The sequence below is a fragment of the Leptinotarsa decemlineata genome, unplaced genomic scaffold, assembly GCF_025532065.1.
Source record: "Leptinotarsa decemlineata unplaced genomic scaffold, Ldec_3_MD MMD2_tig00003736_RagTag_RagTag, whole genome shotgun sequence".
NCBI classification, from domain to species: Eukaryota; Metazoa; Arthropoda; class Insecta; order Coleoptera; family Chrysomelidae; genus Leptinotarsa; species Leptinotarsa decemlineata.
Genome location: NW_027412593.1, coordinates 7,378,228 through 7,396,880, shown reverse-complemented (window position 1 = coordinate 7,396,880; position 18,653 = coordinate 7,378,228). Strand labels below are relative to the sequence as shown.

At 36.3% G+C, this 18,653-nt stretch overlaps 1 protein-coding gene across 1 annotated transcript in view; it reads right to left on the bottom strand.

Annotated features, from left to right (window-relative positions):
* The window catches only part of LOC141483611 (methyltransferase-like protein 22), a 137,496-nt gene extending 120,765 nt beyond the window's left edge, over positions 1-16,731 (bottom strand). The window contains exons 1-2 of the mRNA XM_074178378.1: positions 16,526-16,731; positions 6,575-6,667 (exon numbers count right to left, since the gene is read on the bottom strand). Of these exons, the coding sequence (XP_074034479.1) occupies positions 6,575-6,667; positions 16,526-16,586 (154 nt within the window). The 5' untranslated portion in view covers positions 16,587-16,731. The remainder of the gene's footprint in view (positions 1-6,574; positions 6,668-16,525) is intronic.
* Positions 16,732-18,653: the final 1,922 nt, after the last annotated feature.

Here is an 18,653-nt window from a genome sequence, read left to right as displayed (position 1 = left end):
GTACAACCTAGTTCTGTACCCATAAGTGCTAGATTACGATCTATGACTTCTTGGACTCGCATCTGGTCCAACGGACTTAACAACGTTGAACTAGCAACATGTTCAACAGTGTTGACGGTAACAGGTTCATCAGAAAAATGCCATTCATCATGACGCAAATCAGGAATCAGTCCCATATGTTTCCAAAAGTCAATTCCAAGGATGAGAAGATGGGGCATCTCAGGAACAACAATAGCTTCCACAAGTTTCAAACGACCCCTCAATGAGATAGGCAAATCAACAACTCCTATACTCCGAACACGGGCGCCGCTGGCTACGGTACAGTATGTTGTCCTGGACCCATCCACTGGTAGTCCTAAGGCACGAACAACCTCAAATCCTCTACTACCTAGTATAGTCCGTGAAGCACCAGAGTCCAAAAGACCTAATAACGACTTCCCTAAGACATCCACTCGCAAATAAGGGCGTTCATCCTGGTTGGCGTGTTCTAAGACATAGTCTAGGATGACTTGTATTTTGTCGATCGAGGGTTCTCGACCAGCACACCTACCTCGATCTCCTAGGTGCGACGGCGACCGTTTCCCGTCGACGAACAGTCAGGACAAGATCGAATAGTAAATCCCTTCTTCTTACACCGATAACAATGTAAACCCGCCGACTTCAACAAACAACCAACAGCTCGATGTCCGGGTTTATTACACTTGAAACAAAGTTGGTCACTTCGGGACACATCCGAGTCACCAACAGCATGTGGAAGAGATGAAGTTCCACAGCTATCAATCATACTATCATCAACCTGTACATAAGCCAAATCAGGTTCTAAAGCATTAAACTTCTTCGATGGTGCTGAGAAGTTTTCTACTGCTTCTTTTCTGGCTTCTAATCGCCTTCCTAACTCACGAAGGTGATTGATCGAAGTTACGTCAACCAGAGCCAATTGAGTTTGATAAAACGGGGCAATGTTTCTCAGAAGTATTTTAAGTTTTACTTCCTCAGAAATTGAGCAAGTCAACCTGTTGAAATAACCTGTCATGACTGCCAGATAAATACCAATAGACTCATCAGGACCTTGAGTTCGTTTTTTAATTTCTTCAAAAAGCTTTTCATCGTAATTGGAAGACAGATATTCTTCTCGGAGAAGTGCAACAAATTCATCCCAAGTCGATACTTCCCTTCGATACGCGGTATAGAATTGATACGCCCTACCTGTGAATAAATCGATCCCGGAGTCAAGCAATACCTCTTTTGATACATGTCGAGCTACTCGCAATTCTTCGACCCTGCTCAAAAAAGCACACAAGGACATACCTTTTTTGTCTCCCGAAAATTTACAATCCCATTTATTGGGAAGAATCGGCTTGACATTAACAGTGGGAGGTTGAGTAGGAGTGATGTCGGAAGATCTTCTATGAGGTGAGAGAGAGCCACCAAAATTACTATTCCCCAAGAGCATATGGAAAGGTGGGACGTCTTGTGTCTTCTGGTAATCTTCTGCTTTACGGTGTAAGTTATCCAATAATGCCAGTGCCTTCGCAAGCAACTTCGGTTTGTCCTGGGTGTCCTCTTCACTGATGTTGTCCAATCGGTTCAGGACATGGAACATCTTCGATTGGAGTCTTGCAAATGCATTACTACTCATTGAATCACTGAAGGTATCTATCTATAAGTGGTTCCAGTTCTTCCAACTTCGCAGTAACTGCTGCAATATCTTCTTCAACTGTGAATGGATATTTGGGATACTTCAAACTTTCGCCCTTCTCCTCTAATCTGATTGCCATCGACAGAGAATGCCGCATCTCTTGAACAGTTCCGGTAGCAATTCCTCTAACTCTAACCTCATACACGAGCTCATCTTGACTCAAACGGTTCACTAGCATTTTGCGGGACATGATAACAATTCCAATGAGACACAAAAAAAAAATATTAAAAAAAAGATCCAAAAAAAATTTTTCTAATTTATCAAAAAAAATTTTTTCCAAATTTATAAAAAAAAAGAACTATGAAGACGTTGTTTTAACGCAGCCCCACGTTGGGCGCCAAAAATGTCACCTCACAAACCACAAGAGGAGACTAAATCATCTGTCGGTAACAAATAAGACAGATGGGTATCCGCGGCTAAGCTAAACAGTGGAGACGGGAGTGGGTTAAACAACTTAGCAAATTTCAAATAGATCTTAATGGGCGCCAGGTAAATTTAATCCTCCAGATACCCTAAGTAACTCACAATATCAATAACTTACCAATTAATATTGGAAATAAAAGATAAAGATCCCCAATATGATTTATTCAGTAATCCTAACTTACATGGATTAACCAACAACGCTTCTAAGACAACAATGCAATATTCACACTACTACGCGATGTTCAAATGTCAATACAAGAGTGCGGTGTATATACCACGAATTCAATCAGCCATAAATTACGGTAGTAACGACGCTCAAAAAAACTACAATACGTCGAGTAAAACTACCACGAAAATTGAGTAGGTGAAATCGTAAATAGTAGTATCGGATGGTAAGACAAACTCGTTTGCGTCGCGTGAGCTCAGGCGTAGGCGCATCGGTGTCAATCAGCAATCGTGAAAGGAAGAATATACCTCAATTTCCGTTTCACAAATATCTATATCAATCAGGTATCAATAAACAACTCTTAATCAATAAACGATAAACAACACTATATCAACAGGTATCAATAAACATAAGGGCAAACAATTATTTAAATACCTCAGTATTGCACAAATTTTCAAATAAATCAATTATAACTTGCGTGCTCCTTTTGGGCCACCCGGTATATGGTGTTAGGCTACCCTGTAGTATGGCGGAAGTGGATCACCCTGTAGTACTGCTGAGATGGATCACCCTGTAGTACGGCGGAGATGGATCACCCTGTAGCACCACCAAGATAGATCACCCTGTAGGGCACGACAAGCTGGACCAGTAATGGATCACCAAATAAGATCCAGAAAGAAAATAGGGGAAAAAAAAGACAGGAAAAGAAAAAGGAAACAGGAACGAAGACAAAAAAAACAGGAAAAGAAAAGCAGGAAGAAAAACCCTACGGAAGAAAATTCTCAATCAGAATCAGATGAAACAAGGTGAGATTCAACCCCCATTCAATAGGACTATTTGACTAATCAATACCTCTGATATATTTTCATCAAGCAAAGTAGCAAGATAACAAGAGTATATTTTTGGGTGCCCTGTATAACCATATGATCCGTAAAAATCAAGAAAATTGAATGAGTGTTGAAACCTCTCTTCAATACTAATATTCATTTGAGATATAACGATGGAATCAGAAATTACTAAACTCATCAAAAACACATTTAATGGTAAAATTCTTACCCTGGCCAAGGGGTTTTCTATACGTTTCTTCGTGTGCGGTGCTCTGCACGGAAGTCCTACTGGGACTTGATGAGTGACTGAGGGCCTTCTGTTTCTTATGAATCTAGAGACGAGAAACGAAGGTTGTAGAATTGAAGAAGTGATATCATAGCTAAGATCACATGAGAGATGCGACAGTGATTCAGACATACCTAATTTCGGAAATCCTCCCACCTGGCACGAGTTCGGTAACCACCACAAATCCTCAAAAGAGCTTAAGTTTCAGACTGCAAATATCCACACCAAAATGACCAATCAGTCTTCCACTATACAATCCTGACTTGTAGAAATAATCCCCGTGAAGGATGGCACAAATACAACCAAATATATCCTACAATCAGTCTGATGGTACCCTTTGAACTCCGAACCAAGCTCACCGAAGGTTAACTTCCAAATACTAAGCGACTGCCACATCTGACAGCTAACCAGTTGTTGCCACAGTGCATCCAATCTACACTACAAGCACCAAGGGGGCGCTGTGCACAACATCATAAATCTAACAATTCCTCCACAGCCACTTGATACATCATCAACAAGTCCATGACCCATCAAAACTCCTTCTCAAAGCAATGCAACCCTAAAACAACCCTTGACAACTTGAGTAACCGATAAATCCTCCACCCGTGAACAACTGTAGAACTAGTTCGGTGTAAGTCGACGGAACGATACTACGAAAGTTCGGCAGATGTCAACCAACAGCTGTCTCTTAACCTTGTTTACGAATATTTACAAAATATATTGTTCCAACCTATTTTCAACTATTTACCAATCCTTATTCATGCGATGGAATAGAAACATATAAGGTAAGTCGCCATAACCTTCCCTTTCAGTACAAATATTAGAGCATTCATATTATGCAGAATATTTACCGAAAATATCAAATAGTATTCAGAAACCAGAGCTAACTAATATTGTTTTTCAGGCGATATGGCTCTAATATGTCAGTAATCCTTCTGGAAGTAATGAATAACGATCTATGCAAGAAATATTCTTGGAAAGATATAGGGAATAAGGCAGACAACGGCAAAAAAAATGATAGGTGAAGAAAACTGAGAAACAAACAATAACAACTATTTCAACCTAGCGAGGAATTTCGGATCTCCAACGTCGATTGGCAATAGGAGAATGCGTAAGTACTGGTCAAAGCAGTTAGTCAGGGAGCATACATTTATTCTTATACATTTCAGGTATGGTTTTCTATGGAACGGAAGATTCCCATTACTATGATGTTAAATGAATAAAATCTACTTGTAACTTAATTACATTGTTAATATCCTTTGAATAAAGATCTTAAAAGGTAAGGTAGTGTTTTGAAAGGTCACATAAGAGCAGTTTGATCTAGTGCTAAATTGAAACGTAACATATGAACTGGTTGAGAACTGAAGCTTCCGATAGATGTATTGTGTGGCAGTCCTTCCGATGAATCTCAAGAGGTACCTCTCTCAGAGTATGTGAATGACCTGAAGGAGAGACTGGAAATTGTACACAAATTTGACAAATTCAAATTACAGCTTTTCAGCGACCGGATGAAGATAATATTTGACAAAAAGTCCCTACCAGTGAGCTTCAAGGAGGTTGATGCAGTGTGGCTCTACCAACTCCAACGTCGGAAAGGATTGTGTTACAAGTTGCAGAGACCATGGCAGGGACCTTACTAGGTAACCAAACAGATAAACGATCTGGTGTACAGAATACAATCGTCACCCAGAAGAAAGGTTGAAGTTGTCTACATAGAGAGACTGAGTCCTTGCATGGTCGAATTATTTTCGTGACGAACAACCTCAGGAAAGCTGGTAGTGTTGTAAATCATGCCCTAAAGAAAATAACGCCGGTCGCCACTGGTAGCCATAAACCAATTGTGACGTGGCGAAGAGTGCGCTCAGTTCGACCGACATTTCGCGGCTATTCTACCGACTTCGATGGAATTCCGACGAATTTTCTACCACCTTCGAATACGATATATAAACGCTAGCCACGAGCATATCGAGACAGTCAAGTTGAAGTTACAGTGCAGTACGCGAAGCGATCTAGTAAGGCAATAGACATTCGAATAATAGTTGGAGTATTTGTTGTATTTGAAGTGAAATAAAGTTAAGTTTGATTATTGCTCAGTGTAGTCAGTTGTTAGTCAACACATGGAGAAAAACGTAACAGTATAGATAGAAGATAGAAGGTATAATTTCGACCTTTAGCTCTAGCCGCCAGCTTCAGTTTCTTTGAAAAAGTATCAATAGAAGCCTGCCTTCACAATTTCATCTATAAGTATTGAAATTATATGATGTAAGAATCGCAAATGAACTATTTTCGAAATTTTACCTTCACATAACTGTTCAATGATTTTTTAATAATGTTGTTCTTTTAATCATTACTAGTGGAAGCAGATACAGCACAGTGATTTTTTTTCAATAACCTGAAAACTTTCGAACGTGATTTCAGTCAATTTGCTGGTCAAAATATTATAAATTAAGTGCTCACATTGGCACAAAAAATCAAAGATGTTGAATTGACAAAAATATATTTCATCTGTTTCAGGTTTTTTGTTGTATTTATTGAATAAAAAAGAAAGCACTTGTTTTTCTGAAAAAAAGTAAATAATTTTGAATTCAGCAATATTCCTGCTCACGTTTCCAAACTGTAATTCAAATGGTTTCACATTACGTTCCAAACAGATAATGATAATGAGAACTAAATAGGTTGAGTCAAATTTTGCTTCAAAAACTTCAATTTCATCCCAGTTTCATGAAATTTGGCATGTGATATTAAAATTGAATTACATTTTTTTCTTAAATCAATTTTGACATTTAACGAGTGCTAGTAATGATCGGTACTTGTGTGTACTTGTCAATTCAAAACAAAAACCAATTCCAAAGTCTAATCTGTTCAAAAGAAATATCGTGTGTTGCGTAATTTCGTTATCTCGGAAAAGATATAAACCAGTTATATTATTCCAGCAACTTTGTATACAATCCAGAAATTATGAAAAGTAGAGCTACCAAACTGGAACACTCCGAAAGTCTCAATGAAATGTAAAGTATTCGTTGTATCACGCTGAATATTTCAACTGGAATTTTCAATATCAGAAATTAGTTTGGAGAGAAATCATGTATTTTCATTCCCTTTCCCCGGTTGAAATGATAATGGGGTAATATCATAAAATATCTAGAAAAAATATCGAAAGGATCTGAACTTACAGTTTAACTTATGAGCTTGTTTGGTGGAATCAATATAGTTGTATTCCTCGAATATTTCTGAGGATACTTGATTATCTTCATCGTCCATTCCACCTGAAACAAAAAATTGGAAGTAGAAAGAGTTACAAGAGAATGTTATTAATGACATTCCCTCAACAAAACAAAATATTTGTCGATGACTGGAATCAAAAGTACTAGCTTAATTTTTAAAGTGATGACAATTATTTTTGTCCTGCAAAAATATTTTAGATTTGTTATTGCAACGGATCAAATGAGTTTTCTTCAGTATCAGTACTTTGTCATATATTAAGTTGTGTAGCGTTTTCCACTGAATGATGGAATGACTTCTATTATGAATATTGAGAGTTGTGACACCCGAAGATGCCATTGTATAGCGAAACACGTGCAACGGTTTTGTAAACTTTCAAGTGAAAATCTCATAGTAAAGTGTGTTTTCTAAATATGATTTGTTTACATATAATAACAAACAGCACATAAAAATTTAAATCTTCTGTTTCGGAAAGTGTACTTCTTTACTCAAATAATAATGAAATCATGGATTACTTTATAGACGCACGTTATAAATAAATGCACTAGGTTAATTCCATGCCATGATGATATTAAATTGTAATATTTGAAAGCACGCCGGATTTTTATGCTTCAATATTCATTCACCAGGTCATCAAAAATAGTTTAATTGCTAGTGTTCACATTCATCTGAAAATGCAAACATAACAAAAATCCATTATTATCAGAATAGGTGAATTTCGATAAATGAATATCATTGGTCGAAAAGAGTTACCTTCACCTGTGAATTTTAACATGATCTACTTGGTCAACTTAGTTTATCTATTAGTAGTATATCTGGTAGAATTTTATGTGTGTACTTTTGCAATATTTCTTCATCTATTTACTAGAAAGGCATAAATATCTAATGGATGCAAGACTGTTCAACTGAAAAAAAATAACTTTTGTACAGTGGAAGAAAAACTAAACAAAAATTGGTATGATATACTATATAGAAGTTATAATAGATAGCATGCAATATATTTTTGAAGGACAAAACACAAGCACTACAGAAAGTTTATCCCACATTAACGCAGTTTTCCAAATGAAAGAGTTCTTAAACAGTGAAGTTCGAGGTTTACTGAGTTGAACCTCAAAACGATTAATGGTCACAGTCCGTCACGTATTTTTGATATGTACCGGTCTTCGTAGAATGAAATATGCCAAGTCACTAGGAAACCTCCCGTGAAATTATCTATAAAAGAGAGACAATTCTCCAACCTTTACAGACTATCAAGGTTGCAAGTGATGTCCGTGTCTCCAATCAGGCGGATGACTCTTTTCTGGATGAAATCCAGCAGCTTCAAGGTAGACTTAGGAGCGGAGCTCCATACAAAAAAACAATACTCCAAAGATGGTCTGATCTGAGCTTTATAAACAGTTTTGGTATATTCCATTAACATTAGAGTTTTTTCACATACAAATCGTTATGAATTGAGTATAAGCAGTGTAAAGAAAATTTTGAAATTTTAGATATCTGTTACTTATTGGAGCCTCTGGAGACACCCTACATTTTATTCTATGAAAGAAAGGACATTAACAGATCAAGATCTTCCGATGATGTGGTGCTGCAGGTTTTTCCAGGTTTTCCTGCAGCTGAAAAATCTAATGTCCCACTGGAATTAATCAAGTCGCACCGGAGCGCCAATCAATTTTTGTTGTTGTTTCATAATTTGTATCATTTTCAATAAAACTGTTTTCCTGTTACATATAGTTAAAACACGGATAAAGTTGGCAGTCACCTAAAAATACAGAGTGTAACTGAATAAGTGTAAAACATTTAAGGAGGTAATTCCTCATCGAAAAAAAGATAGGATCTTTCATATAAAGAAACTTCATTGGAGCATCCCTTGTTAAGATACAGCCCCTTAAAGGGGGTACATAAAATTTGTATAACAATTTTTTTCACAAGCACTGAAAAGGTTACAATATTGAAATCAACCTGACGTTTTGTACTACCAGAAAGACACTTAGCCAGTAATTTATTTGGTTCACCACATGATTGTAAGGGGTGGAAAACGCAACCCCTTAAATTTATTTCCAATTTAACTTTTTGTCTTATCATTTTTTTACCATTCAAAAATTCATTTCCGATAGCCTGTTTCATTCTAAACAAAAAACTTCTCCTGGGTTTTTTGCCCAAAATAAACTAGTTCGCAGCAAAAAATTATTTTACGAACAACTACAGAGATACACCGTCATAAATGCGAACTGGATTTATTGTTATTTTGTAGTTAGTACCTGCGTTAAACGATTAGAGGGTAATAAACAAAAATAGTTTATTAATAACAAAACACACAACATATATAAATCATTTTAAATGTTCAATATGTCTACCTTCAGACATTACACATGCGTCTAGACGTCGGCGCATTGAGCCACGTATTCGCTCAAATATTCCTGGAGTCTCTCTGATTACCCTGCACGCATCGATGATGCGGTTTCTTAAGTCCTCTACATCGCAAACAGGAGTACGATAAGCCAAATGCTGTAAATGGCCCCAAATAGAGAAATCGAGAGGAGGCCAGTTCTGTGGTACTCCTAGACCTATCCACTGATTTGCATATGTTTCAGTTAAATGATGACGTGCTACTTGACTGAAATGGGCGGGAGCCCCATCATGCATAAAAACCATATCCCTTCTGACGCCCAAAGGAACTTCCTCCAGCAGTACTGGATGCACTTTTTTTTAAAATTGAACGTATGCCCCACCATTGTTGTGGAATTGGCCGCGGTAGTAGTGCGCCCGACTCACGATCGGAAGACCGTGGGTTCGATTCCTGCCTCGACCAGATATTTTTCTCGAGAGAATTTATCTGGTTGAAGCTGGGATGATTCTGCAACCGTGTTAGAAATCACACGTTAAAAGGTAAGACCTCGTTAGTCCTTAGCTCGCACAAGGTTCTGAACTTCTGAGAATTGTCTTTCGTATGGGGGCGACAGCTGATTAACGGAAAGACAGATTTTAAACAGACAGTTTTAATCGAGGACGTAGAAAATGAGTCCCAATTAAATTATCCCCAACGACTCCGAGCCACACGTTAAGAGAAAACTGTTCTTGATGTTTAGTTTCGACAATAGCGTGAGGGTTTTCATCAGCCCATATGTGGTAATTGTGAAAACCTACATTCATCTGTGAATTCTATCGTCTTCAGAAAGTCACAATTTCTTCTAATCATTTCCAGCATCCAATTGCAAAATTCAAAACGGTTCGGAAAGTCTCGCGGTAACAGTGCCTGTACTCGTTGCAGATGGTAAGGGTATAAGAGTTGTTCCTTTAAAATTCGAAATACCGTCATATGATCAACATTTAGCTGGAAAGCAATTTTTCTAGTACTGGTAGTAGGTTGTTCTTCAATCAAATTAAGTACTGCTTCCTCAAGCTGTGGTGTTCGTACTTCTCGATGGCGACCACAATCCTGCGTTCTTTTGTCGAATGAACCATATTCTCATAATCGTTGATGAAGTCGAGCAAATATTATATGTGAAGGATGCCGTTGAGGATACATTTCAGCATATCTTCTAGAAGCTTCTAACCCATTCCCCGGCGACAGACCGTAAATGTAATGCATATCAGCCATATCCTCGTTTGTGTATGCCATTTTAATAACAAGTGAATTATTGAAGTAACAAATTAAGAACAGAACAACAACACAGAATTAGTATTAATTCAATTTCGAAAATTCACAAACTGACAGCGTCATACCAATTTAATTGTCACTATCGCTAATAGCGACCTACTAGAGAGATAACTTTCGTATTTTCGCATTAATAACGATATAGGTATCTCTGTAGTTGTTCGTAAAATATTTTTTTGCTGCGAACTAGTTTATTTTGGGCAAACAACCCAGAAGACATTTTTTGTTTAGAATGAAACAGGCTATTGGAAATGAATTTTTAAATGGTAAACAAATAATAAGACAAAAAGTTACATTGGAAATACATTTTAGGGGTTGCGTTTTCCACCCCTTACAATCATGGGCTAAACCAAATACATTTCTGGCTAAGTGTCTTTTTGGTAGTACAAAACGTCAGGTTAATTTCAATATTGTAACTTTTTCAGTGCTTGTGAAAAAAATGGTTATACAAATTGTATGTACCCCCTTTGACGGGGGTACATACAAGGGATGCTCCAATGAAATTTCTTTATATGAAAGATCCTTTTTTTCGATGAGGAATCACCTCCTTAAATGTTTTACACTTATTTTTTACACCCTGTATATCAAATCATCTGAACTAAAAGAACAATTCGTTCCTTCTCCGATTTGATTTATAACCAGTTTTCATGTATGTATATGTAAAAATTATAAGAATCCAAGTAAATTTTACACATATGCTCCAATTTGAAAAGTTTCACCAAAGTGATATGACTGTGGTAATTTTGAATGCCAATAAATAGGAATCCTGAAAAAAAAATTTTTTTTTGTTTTTTTTGCGGCATCAACTGCTAGGTTATTAGTCGCGGACTTGTTTGTTTTTCAAATTTCATCAATCATATTTACGGCTTTCAAAAATGCCCATCAAGTTGCTCAACATTCATCCATCATCACAGAATTTCTTTCATTGTCCCAGTTATATTATGTTGTCTCCTGGTTTCTTCATATTCTGGACATTCTACAAGTACTGTTTGGCATGTAGTACATAGATTTTGTTGTTCTCCTAGGAGCAAATAAAGATGTGTGATTTTTGTATGGTCGATTCGCAGACGCGTGAGAACAACTTCTTCTTTCCTGGTCAATTTCAGTGGTGAGATTCGCTTATTCACACTTGGTTTCGAGCATTTCAGTTTCGCGTTAGTTTCATTCCAAAGAGTCTGCCAGTCAGATTCTGTTTCATTAAAATTCTTGAGATCTTCTAAGTGGTATGGTACATCTTCATATTCGTTAGAGTTAGCAATCATTCTAGCTGCCTTGTCTACATCCTCGTTGTTCTTTATGCCACAGACGACTAGGCACCCACATGAAGCTGACAATTCTACCGCTTTCTCTTTGACTGTTCAGTTTCAGATTCCTTACTTTCGCACGCAGAAGTTTGAAGTTTATCGTATTATCTTGTGTAGGTCTTTTCTTGAATATGTTGGAGGCATGTTTCTTTTCTTTAACAGCTGCAGCAATATCTCCGTTCCACCGGTACTTCTCTCTGAGCTGTTCTATTTTTGGTCCTCGGTGTTGATCTATAGGCTGCTTCTAGGATCGGATTAGTGATATTTTCAACTAGTGAATTGATGTCTCCAAGATTTGTTGTGAAATGTTCTATTGTAGCGTAGAATTTGTCCCAGTTGGCTAGATGTAGATGGCATTTTTCAAATGTATGTTGTGGTATGAATCTGTTGGCGCAATTAATGGAAATTGGTATATATTCCACAGAAAAGTCGTCTCAAACTATCCATTGAAGATATGGTGCAATTTCAGGAGAGCAAATGGTAAGATCTATCGCTGACAGACAATTTGAGCGAGAATTGATGAAGGTACCTATCCCTGTGTTAAGGACTATGAGATTTAATTCTTCAATTATTTCCCCAATTATACGTCCACGGCGGTCCGTATCTTTCGAGCCCCACATGTTGATATGTGCATTGAAGTCATCCATTATCAAATGGGACATAGGAAGTTGTTAGAAAATATAAGACAATTCAGCTTTGGTCCACTGATCATTACAAATAGTTACTGAAATGGGTGATTTAATTGATACCGCCACAGCGTGTAGATTAGTTTGTAGGGGAATATTTTCAACCATTATAGAGTCTCTAACTAGCGTAGCAACTTCTCCGTGGGCTCTCGCTACTGGCATGACATCATGCTGAAAGATATTTTAGCCTCTGAAACTATATTTCTCATCGGGTTTCAAATGAGTTTCTTGGAGGCATTGACAGAAAGGACGCTTTTTCAGCAGAAGTTCCTTTATATGTATATATTGGGTTATATGAGGTTTTCGTATTGGTTCATTATAATAGTAATGATGTTTCCAGTAGATCTGAGAGTCAGGTATTATCTGCTGATAACATACGATTCAAGGCGAATGTAATTATATTACAGTTATTATCACAGTTTATATCACAATTTATATCACAGTTTATATGAGTTTATATCACAGACTATATCACAATTTCAGTAAAATTCTTATCAGTTCCTAGTTCTTTTGTTACGACCCCGACCACGTCAGGAGTTCTTTTTTTGTTGTCTACTTTTGGGTGTATTATTTTTATTATCTTCTTCTGAACTAGGTTCTAATTGACTTCTATCTCTTTTTTTCTGTTCGGATGTGGTCGAATAGTTGGTGGACATTGAGTCCGTTCGATACCTACTGGGATTTTCTGTTAAGGTCTGAGGTGACCTGAATAGTTCACCTTGTAAAGATTTGTTTGCAAGTACATTTTTTATCATTTCTTCTATTCGTGGCAGAATCTGAGAGATGGCATCTGTAATGGTTTTATTTTGTGCTTTAGTTGCATCAGCATATGAAACATTCGGTGTGGGGGTTGTAGTATTATTGTAGTATTATTTTTGTATTATTATTGTAGTATTATTTTTTATTCGTTTCAATTCTGAAACGAATAAAAAATTATATGATTGTAGATACACTTAATGGTCTACACAAACTTAATACTCATTTGGATTTCCAAAGATATGAAGTCCGAAATAACTGCGGCAAAAAAGTAATTGACATATGACCCGACCAATATACCTAACTCTTAAATGAGTTATCACATGACCCACATTTCAATTTACCGATAATGTCAACATAAAAATCAGTGGCTCAAACTCTTTCAAATACCTATCCATTCTAGGAATTTCACGTTAAAAGGTAATACCTTGTTAATGTTAATAATGTTTTAACACATTGTAAATTCATTATTTTAATGATAAATGGAATAATTTCAGGATTTTGTGTGAAAATTATTCTCTGCGAAGCCATTTATTCCACACTTCAACCACTGACTGTATATTAGGTTAACAGCTGAAATCCCGTTTCGATATAGGATGGATGGATCCTTTTTTTAATGTTTTGAGCTATTGCCTAATCTCATTTGATAATATCAGAGACACAAAACATCAAAATATGGCACTTGCACTGAATGAAAACTTACTCAAAGTTTTTGTCTTATTTGTGTTATGATTTAATTAACAATTTCACTACTACGCACCAATAATAAATCTGGCTCTCCGATTTAACGAAATGTTTCACTTCAAAAGCAGCGTCATCACAAACTACAAAACTCGGGAGAATCGGGCGTAACAAAAATAAATGTTGAAAATCACAACTAGACAATAATCTTGTCCTATCGTAAATGTTCTCCTCATCCTATTAAATGAGATTTGTAAACTGTACAGATTATGTAACGTCGTCTATAATTGAAAATAGTTTCAGCTCCACAGAAAATACAGGAAAATAGCGTCTCTCGGTTTTCCTCATTTAGATTTATATAGGCTGATGACAAACATCGTAAAAGTGTAGAGGAAGTCTGGGAGAGTTGATCGTCTTTTTATTGGAAAGTGCATAAAATTGCACCTGTGACTCAAAACGTGATCACTTAATAACGTTTGAATAAGAACTTTGGCAGATACTTACTATTAAGTAATGAATCACAAAGGTTAAAATTTGAACTGGTAACTCTTTCAAAATTATTTTCATTAGTCGTTAATTTCTTTCGAACGCATTTTAATTTTTTGCATTTTCATTACGAGAAATACTAGGTACACATGAGTCTACTGATGGTCTCTCAAAATTTACCTATGAATAATTATTGAGTGCTTTGAATGAAAAAAATAGACAAAACAAACTTTTTCACTTATATTTATCATTATCACCATTGATATTTCGTAACCAAACCAAAAACACAAAATTATAAGGAATACAATCTGAAAGGTATCATCTCACGGCTGTAAGATGTTCAAATAAAATGAAGACCTTTAGCGCAAAATACAAAGATGGGAAACAATCGCTCTTGCATATCAAGCAGGTACCTATTGAGAACTGTTGTCACATACTCAAGTTTGCTCGTTTTGAATGTAACAGAAAATGTCTGTAGAAACTAATGAATGGATGGAAAAAGACTGTTCACCTCGACTTGAAATTGGAAATTTCAAAGAGAATACTCGAAAGAAAATTATTTGAACTAGGAGGAATGTTTTGCATATAGTGTTGTTTCAGCTTTTGACAACAATATTCTTCTGTAACTTAAATAAAATCTGGTGTTTTGAATGTATAAATAAAATGAATAAAAATCATTTTGAAAAGGGTAGACGCTGTCTGTTCAAAAAACAAGGAGAATTTCAAAATATACTTATTTATACATCAATTTCTGTTTTGTTCCCCTCAAAATAGTCCCCTTCAGATATAATACACTAGTGCCAGCGATTTTTCCAATCTTCGAAGCAGTTCTAATATGCACTTTTTGATATGTATTTGAGTTCTCTCAGCGATTCGGTTCTCAGAAATTTCATAGGTCTCTCCAATTTTGGGAAAAAGAAAAAGTCGAAGAAGGGCAAATCTGGTGAATACGGTGTCTGAAGCATGATTAAGGTGTTGTTTTTGTCCGAAAAATTACAAACAAGCGATGACGAGTGAGCAGGTGCATTATCGTGATGCAAAAGCCACGAATTGTTTTTCCACACTACCGGAAGTTTCATTCGTAGTGTTTCTCACCAGCGGCGCATAATAATACTTCTTATTTTCCGTACAACCACGTGACAAGAACTCCTGATGCACTTCGCCACAGTAATCGAAGAAAACAGTGAGCAAAACCTTGAAAATGTTTGTCAATATTCAGCAATTTTGGAGCGAACTTCGCTGCCACGCGCTTCATGATCGAAATTTTCGAAAAAGTTGCATGAAGTATTCAATTTCTTCCTTATGATTTCAGTTCTAGGAATCTCATTGCTTTTATAACAGTCGTATATTTTTTTAATGATTTTATTAGATGAACATCTGCAGGTTTTGGTAATCCTGTATCACATCGCGTCTTGCGTTCATAAGGTTTTTTTCTGACTATTTTACGTACAGTTGTTGTACAGATGTTGCTTGAAATAGTTTGTTTCTCTCGAAACCAAACTTGACATGTAGATTCTTATATACATTATTATATACATATATACATATTCTCTGTGTTTCAATATTCACATGCATCCGAATCTTATTCACTGGTATCTATTTTTCGCATTATTCACCGTCACTATTGGAATCACTACAATGGAAAAAGTATTATTTAAACAAATAAAAAAAATTTAGTAATTATAACTTCACCAATATCGAATTTCAACACTCAAATCGCGATCAGTTCCTGAACTGAACATTGACAACACGACTGATATAGCCATCGTCTCATTCTATTCGTCACCGTAACATGACTTCAAATTTAATTTTATAACTCTTCAGCCAATCATAAAACTCGATTAGTAAAAATTATCCAATACAAACTGCCAAGTCTACAGTCCACGTGGACTAGTTTGCTGCCGGTTCATTTCTATGTATTGGTATTTTTGGCCTTTGAGAGTACCGACAACTTTAAGAGTGCACATAATCGTTTACTTCGACTATACTTTCATAGATTTAAAATCTTATTTTGTCACGAAAACTAAACGTGTGTAAAATATCAGCTCAAACCGTCGAGATTAAAGGTTTCAAATTCACTTTCGGGATTTCTCTTGACCATCAAGTCAAGTTGAATAAAAGCCTGTAAATAATAAAAAAATAACGAAAATACCTTGTGATTGCTAATAATGACGACCGTTTCCGACGACTCGGTATAATGACGCAATAAATTAGAGGGACTTCGCATTCATGAAAGGGCTGTACTAATCATTATATTCGATTTCGAGTGAAAATCACCCCTCAGACCACCTGTTGGCGATTCGAAATGCAAGGCGCACCAATTAAAAAGTATACCTGTTTGTCCGCCACATCCTTTGCGGAGGCCCTTCAAGCCATATCCATTATAATAGAGCATATGTTTCAGCGGCAGCAACAGCTGGAAGGCACCCGAATGGGGGTCGTCTGGTAGACGCGTGCCTTTTGGTACCCACACGTTGTTCTGTTCAGCTATCACAGCTTGCCACACACTGGATTTAGAATAAGCGATGGGGTGTTTACAGATTTACACATTCTGAAACTAAAATAGTATTTTACGTTAAAGTTAGGTGCTCGTATGTGACTTGTTACAGCACGAGTTGTTTTACGTCGCCTCGTCCGTAATATTAACGAGTACTGTAATAACAAACGGATATGTATCCATATACATATTTTATTTCAATTTGTATTCATATCTGCCCTTTATTTTTAATATGAATTCTATAATTGGTGAGTCCCTACAAGTACTGAGTTCTATTAGTAGGAATTCTATTGACCTTTATATAAACTCGTTAAAAAATGTATATTTTGTCTATGTTAGATCGATTCTAGAGCATCAACTGTATGGTCTCGGTATTATTATGTGCATGTAAATAAAATAGAATTGGTCTAGAATCCATTTCTACGTATTCGTGTCTACAAATTCTACGTATCCGTGTCCAGCCCTTTGAAGACCTATTGGATCGCGAAGATTAGATGCTAATAAAAAGAGAAAAGTTCATATGATGTAGGTATACCTTTTCGACGGTGTGAAAAAAATAGTTACAAAAAAATCAGTGTTCCATAGCGACAGTCCAAGAACTCCTGTTTACAGAGTAATATTAGTCTGACAGATTGTTAGTTGAAGGTTTAAGGTAACTGTAGTAAGAGGTAGAAATTGAGGAAACATTTTTCTCTCGGAATTGTCTGAAATTTAAAAGAGGTATTAAATAAACTAAATAGTGTTCTATCATAAAGACTGACGATTTGAACGTGACCATAAGTAGAGTCGATATTCAAAATGCAAAAAAAATCATGACAATAAAATACTCGTGCGCGTCAGAATTTAATACAGACGGTTCAGCTTGATATTCTAGTGGTGTTGACTCTCAATCTAATGATTTTGTGAAGTTTTTTTAATCTGATAATTATTAATTTTTTCATGTATTGAAAATACGAATATGAGGACATGTTGAATATTCAGGGATAAAAATCGACAGTCATTTACGTTGGGATTATCATATAGATAATGTCACTCTCCGAGAACTTTACTAGGAAGATTCCGATATATGAGCAAAATATTGATTAAATTAGATGAAATATTCCTGAACCCACAAATCAAATCAAAACGTCCTATGAACAACGCAAAATGGAGTTAGCAGATTGATCATTGCCCAGTTGTCTCAGAAGATGCAGAGGAAAATAAACGAGTTCTAGAATAATCTTTCTTTCACAAATTCGAAAAAACCACCATGGGTATATCTGACTCAGTTTCAAGAAATGTAACTTCAAATTCCTCATTCCGTTGGTCCAATCATGGGAAGAATGGGTTGAAAAATATTGGCAACACATGTTTCATGAACAGTGTAATCCAATGGTTATCAAATACGAGATGGTTACTGGAATATTTGGAACAGGATGAGTTAATAAAAGATATCGATACTAATGTTTCTAGTACGGAGGGTGCTTTAATCAAAGCTTTCGCAGAAGTTATCAAGGAATTGTGGTCAGAAATTCATCTGATAGAGCCGTGAACACAGTCTCCTTAAAAAGTCAGATTCAGAGTTTTGCCCCTCGATTCATGGGTCAAACGCATCTAGACGCCCATTAGTTCCTTCTTTTAGAAGGTTTACATGATGACGTTAATAGAAGTATTGAGAAACCTAAACCGACCTTAACGGAGATTAACGAAAAATTGAGCGACAGCGGAAAAGTGCAAGAGTCATGGCTGATTTATTTGAGTACATATAACTTTAAGATTGTAGATAATTTCGTTGGTCAATTAAAATCCACGATGAAGTGCACACATTGTGGACACTCATCTGTAACCTTCAATCCTTTCTGGGATTTTTCACTCCCCATACCACAAAGAACTGGCCAATTGAGTGTATCACAGTGCTTGGATTTGTTCACAAGAGAAGAAACTTTGGATGGACATGAAAAACCGACGTATTCAAATTGCAAGGAA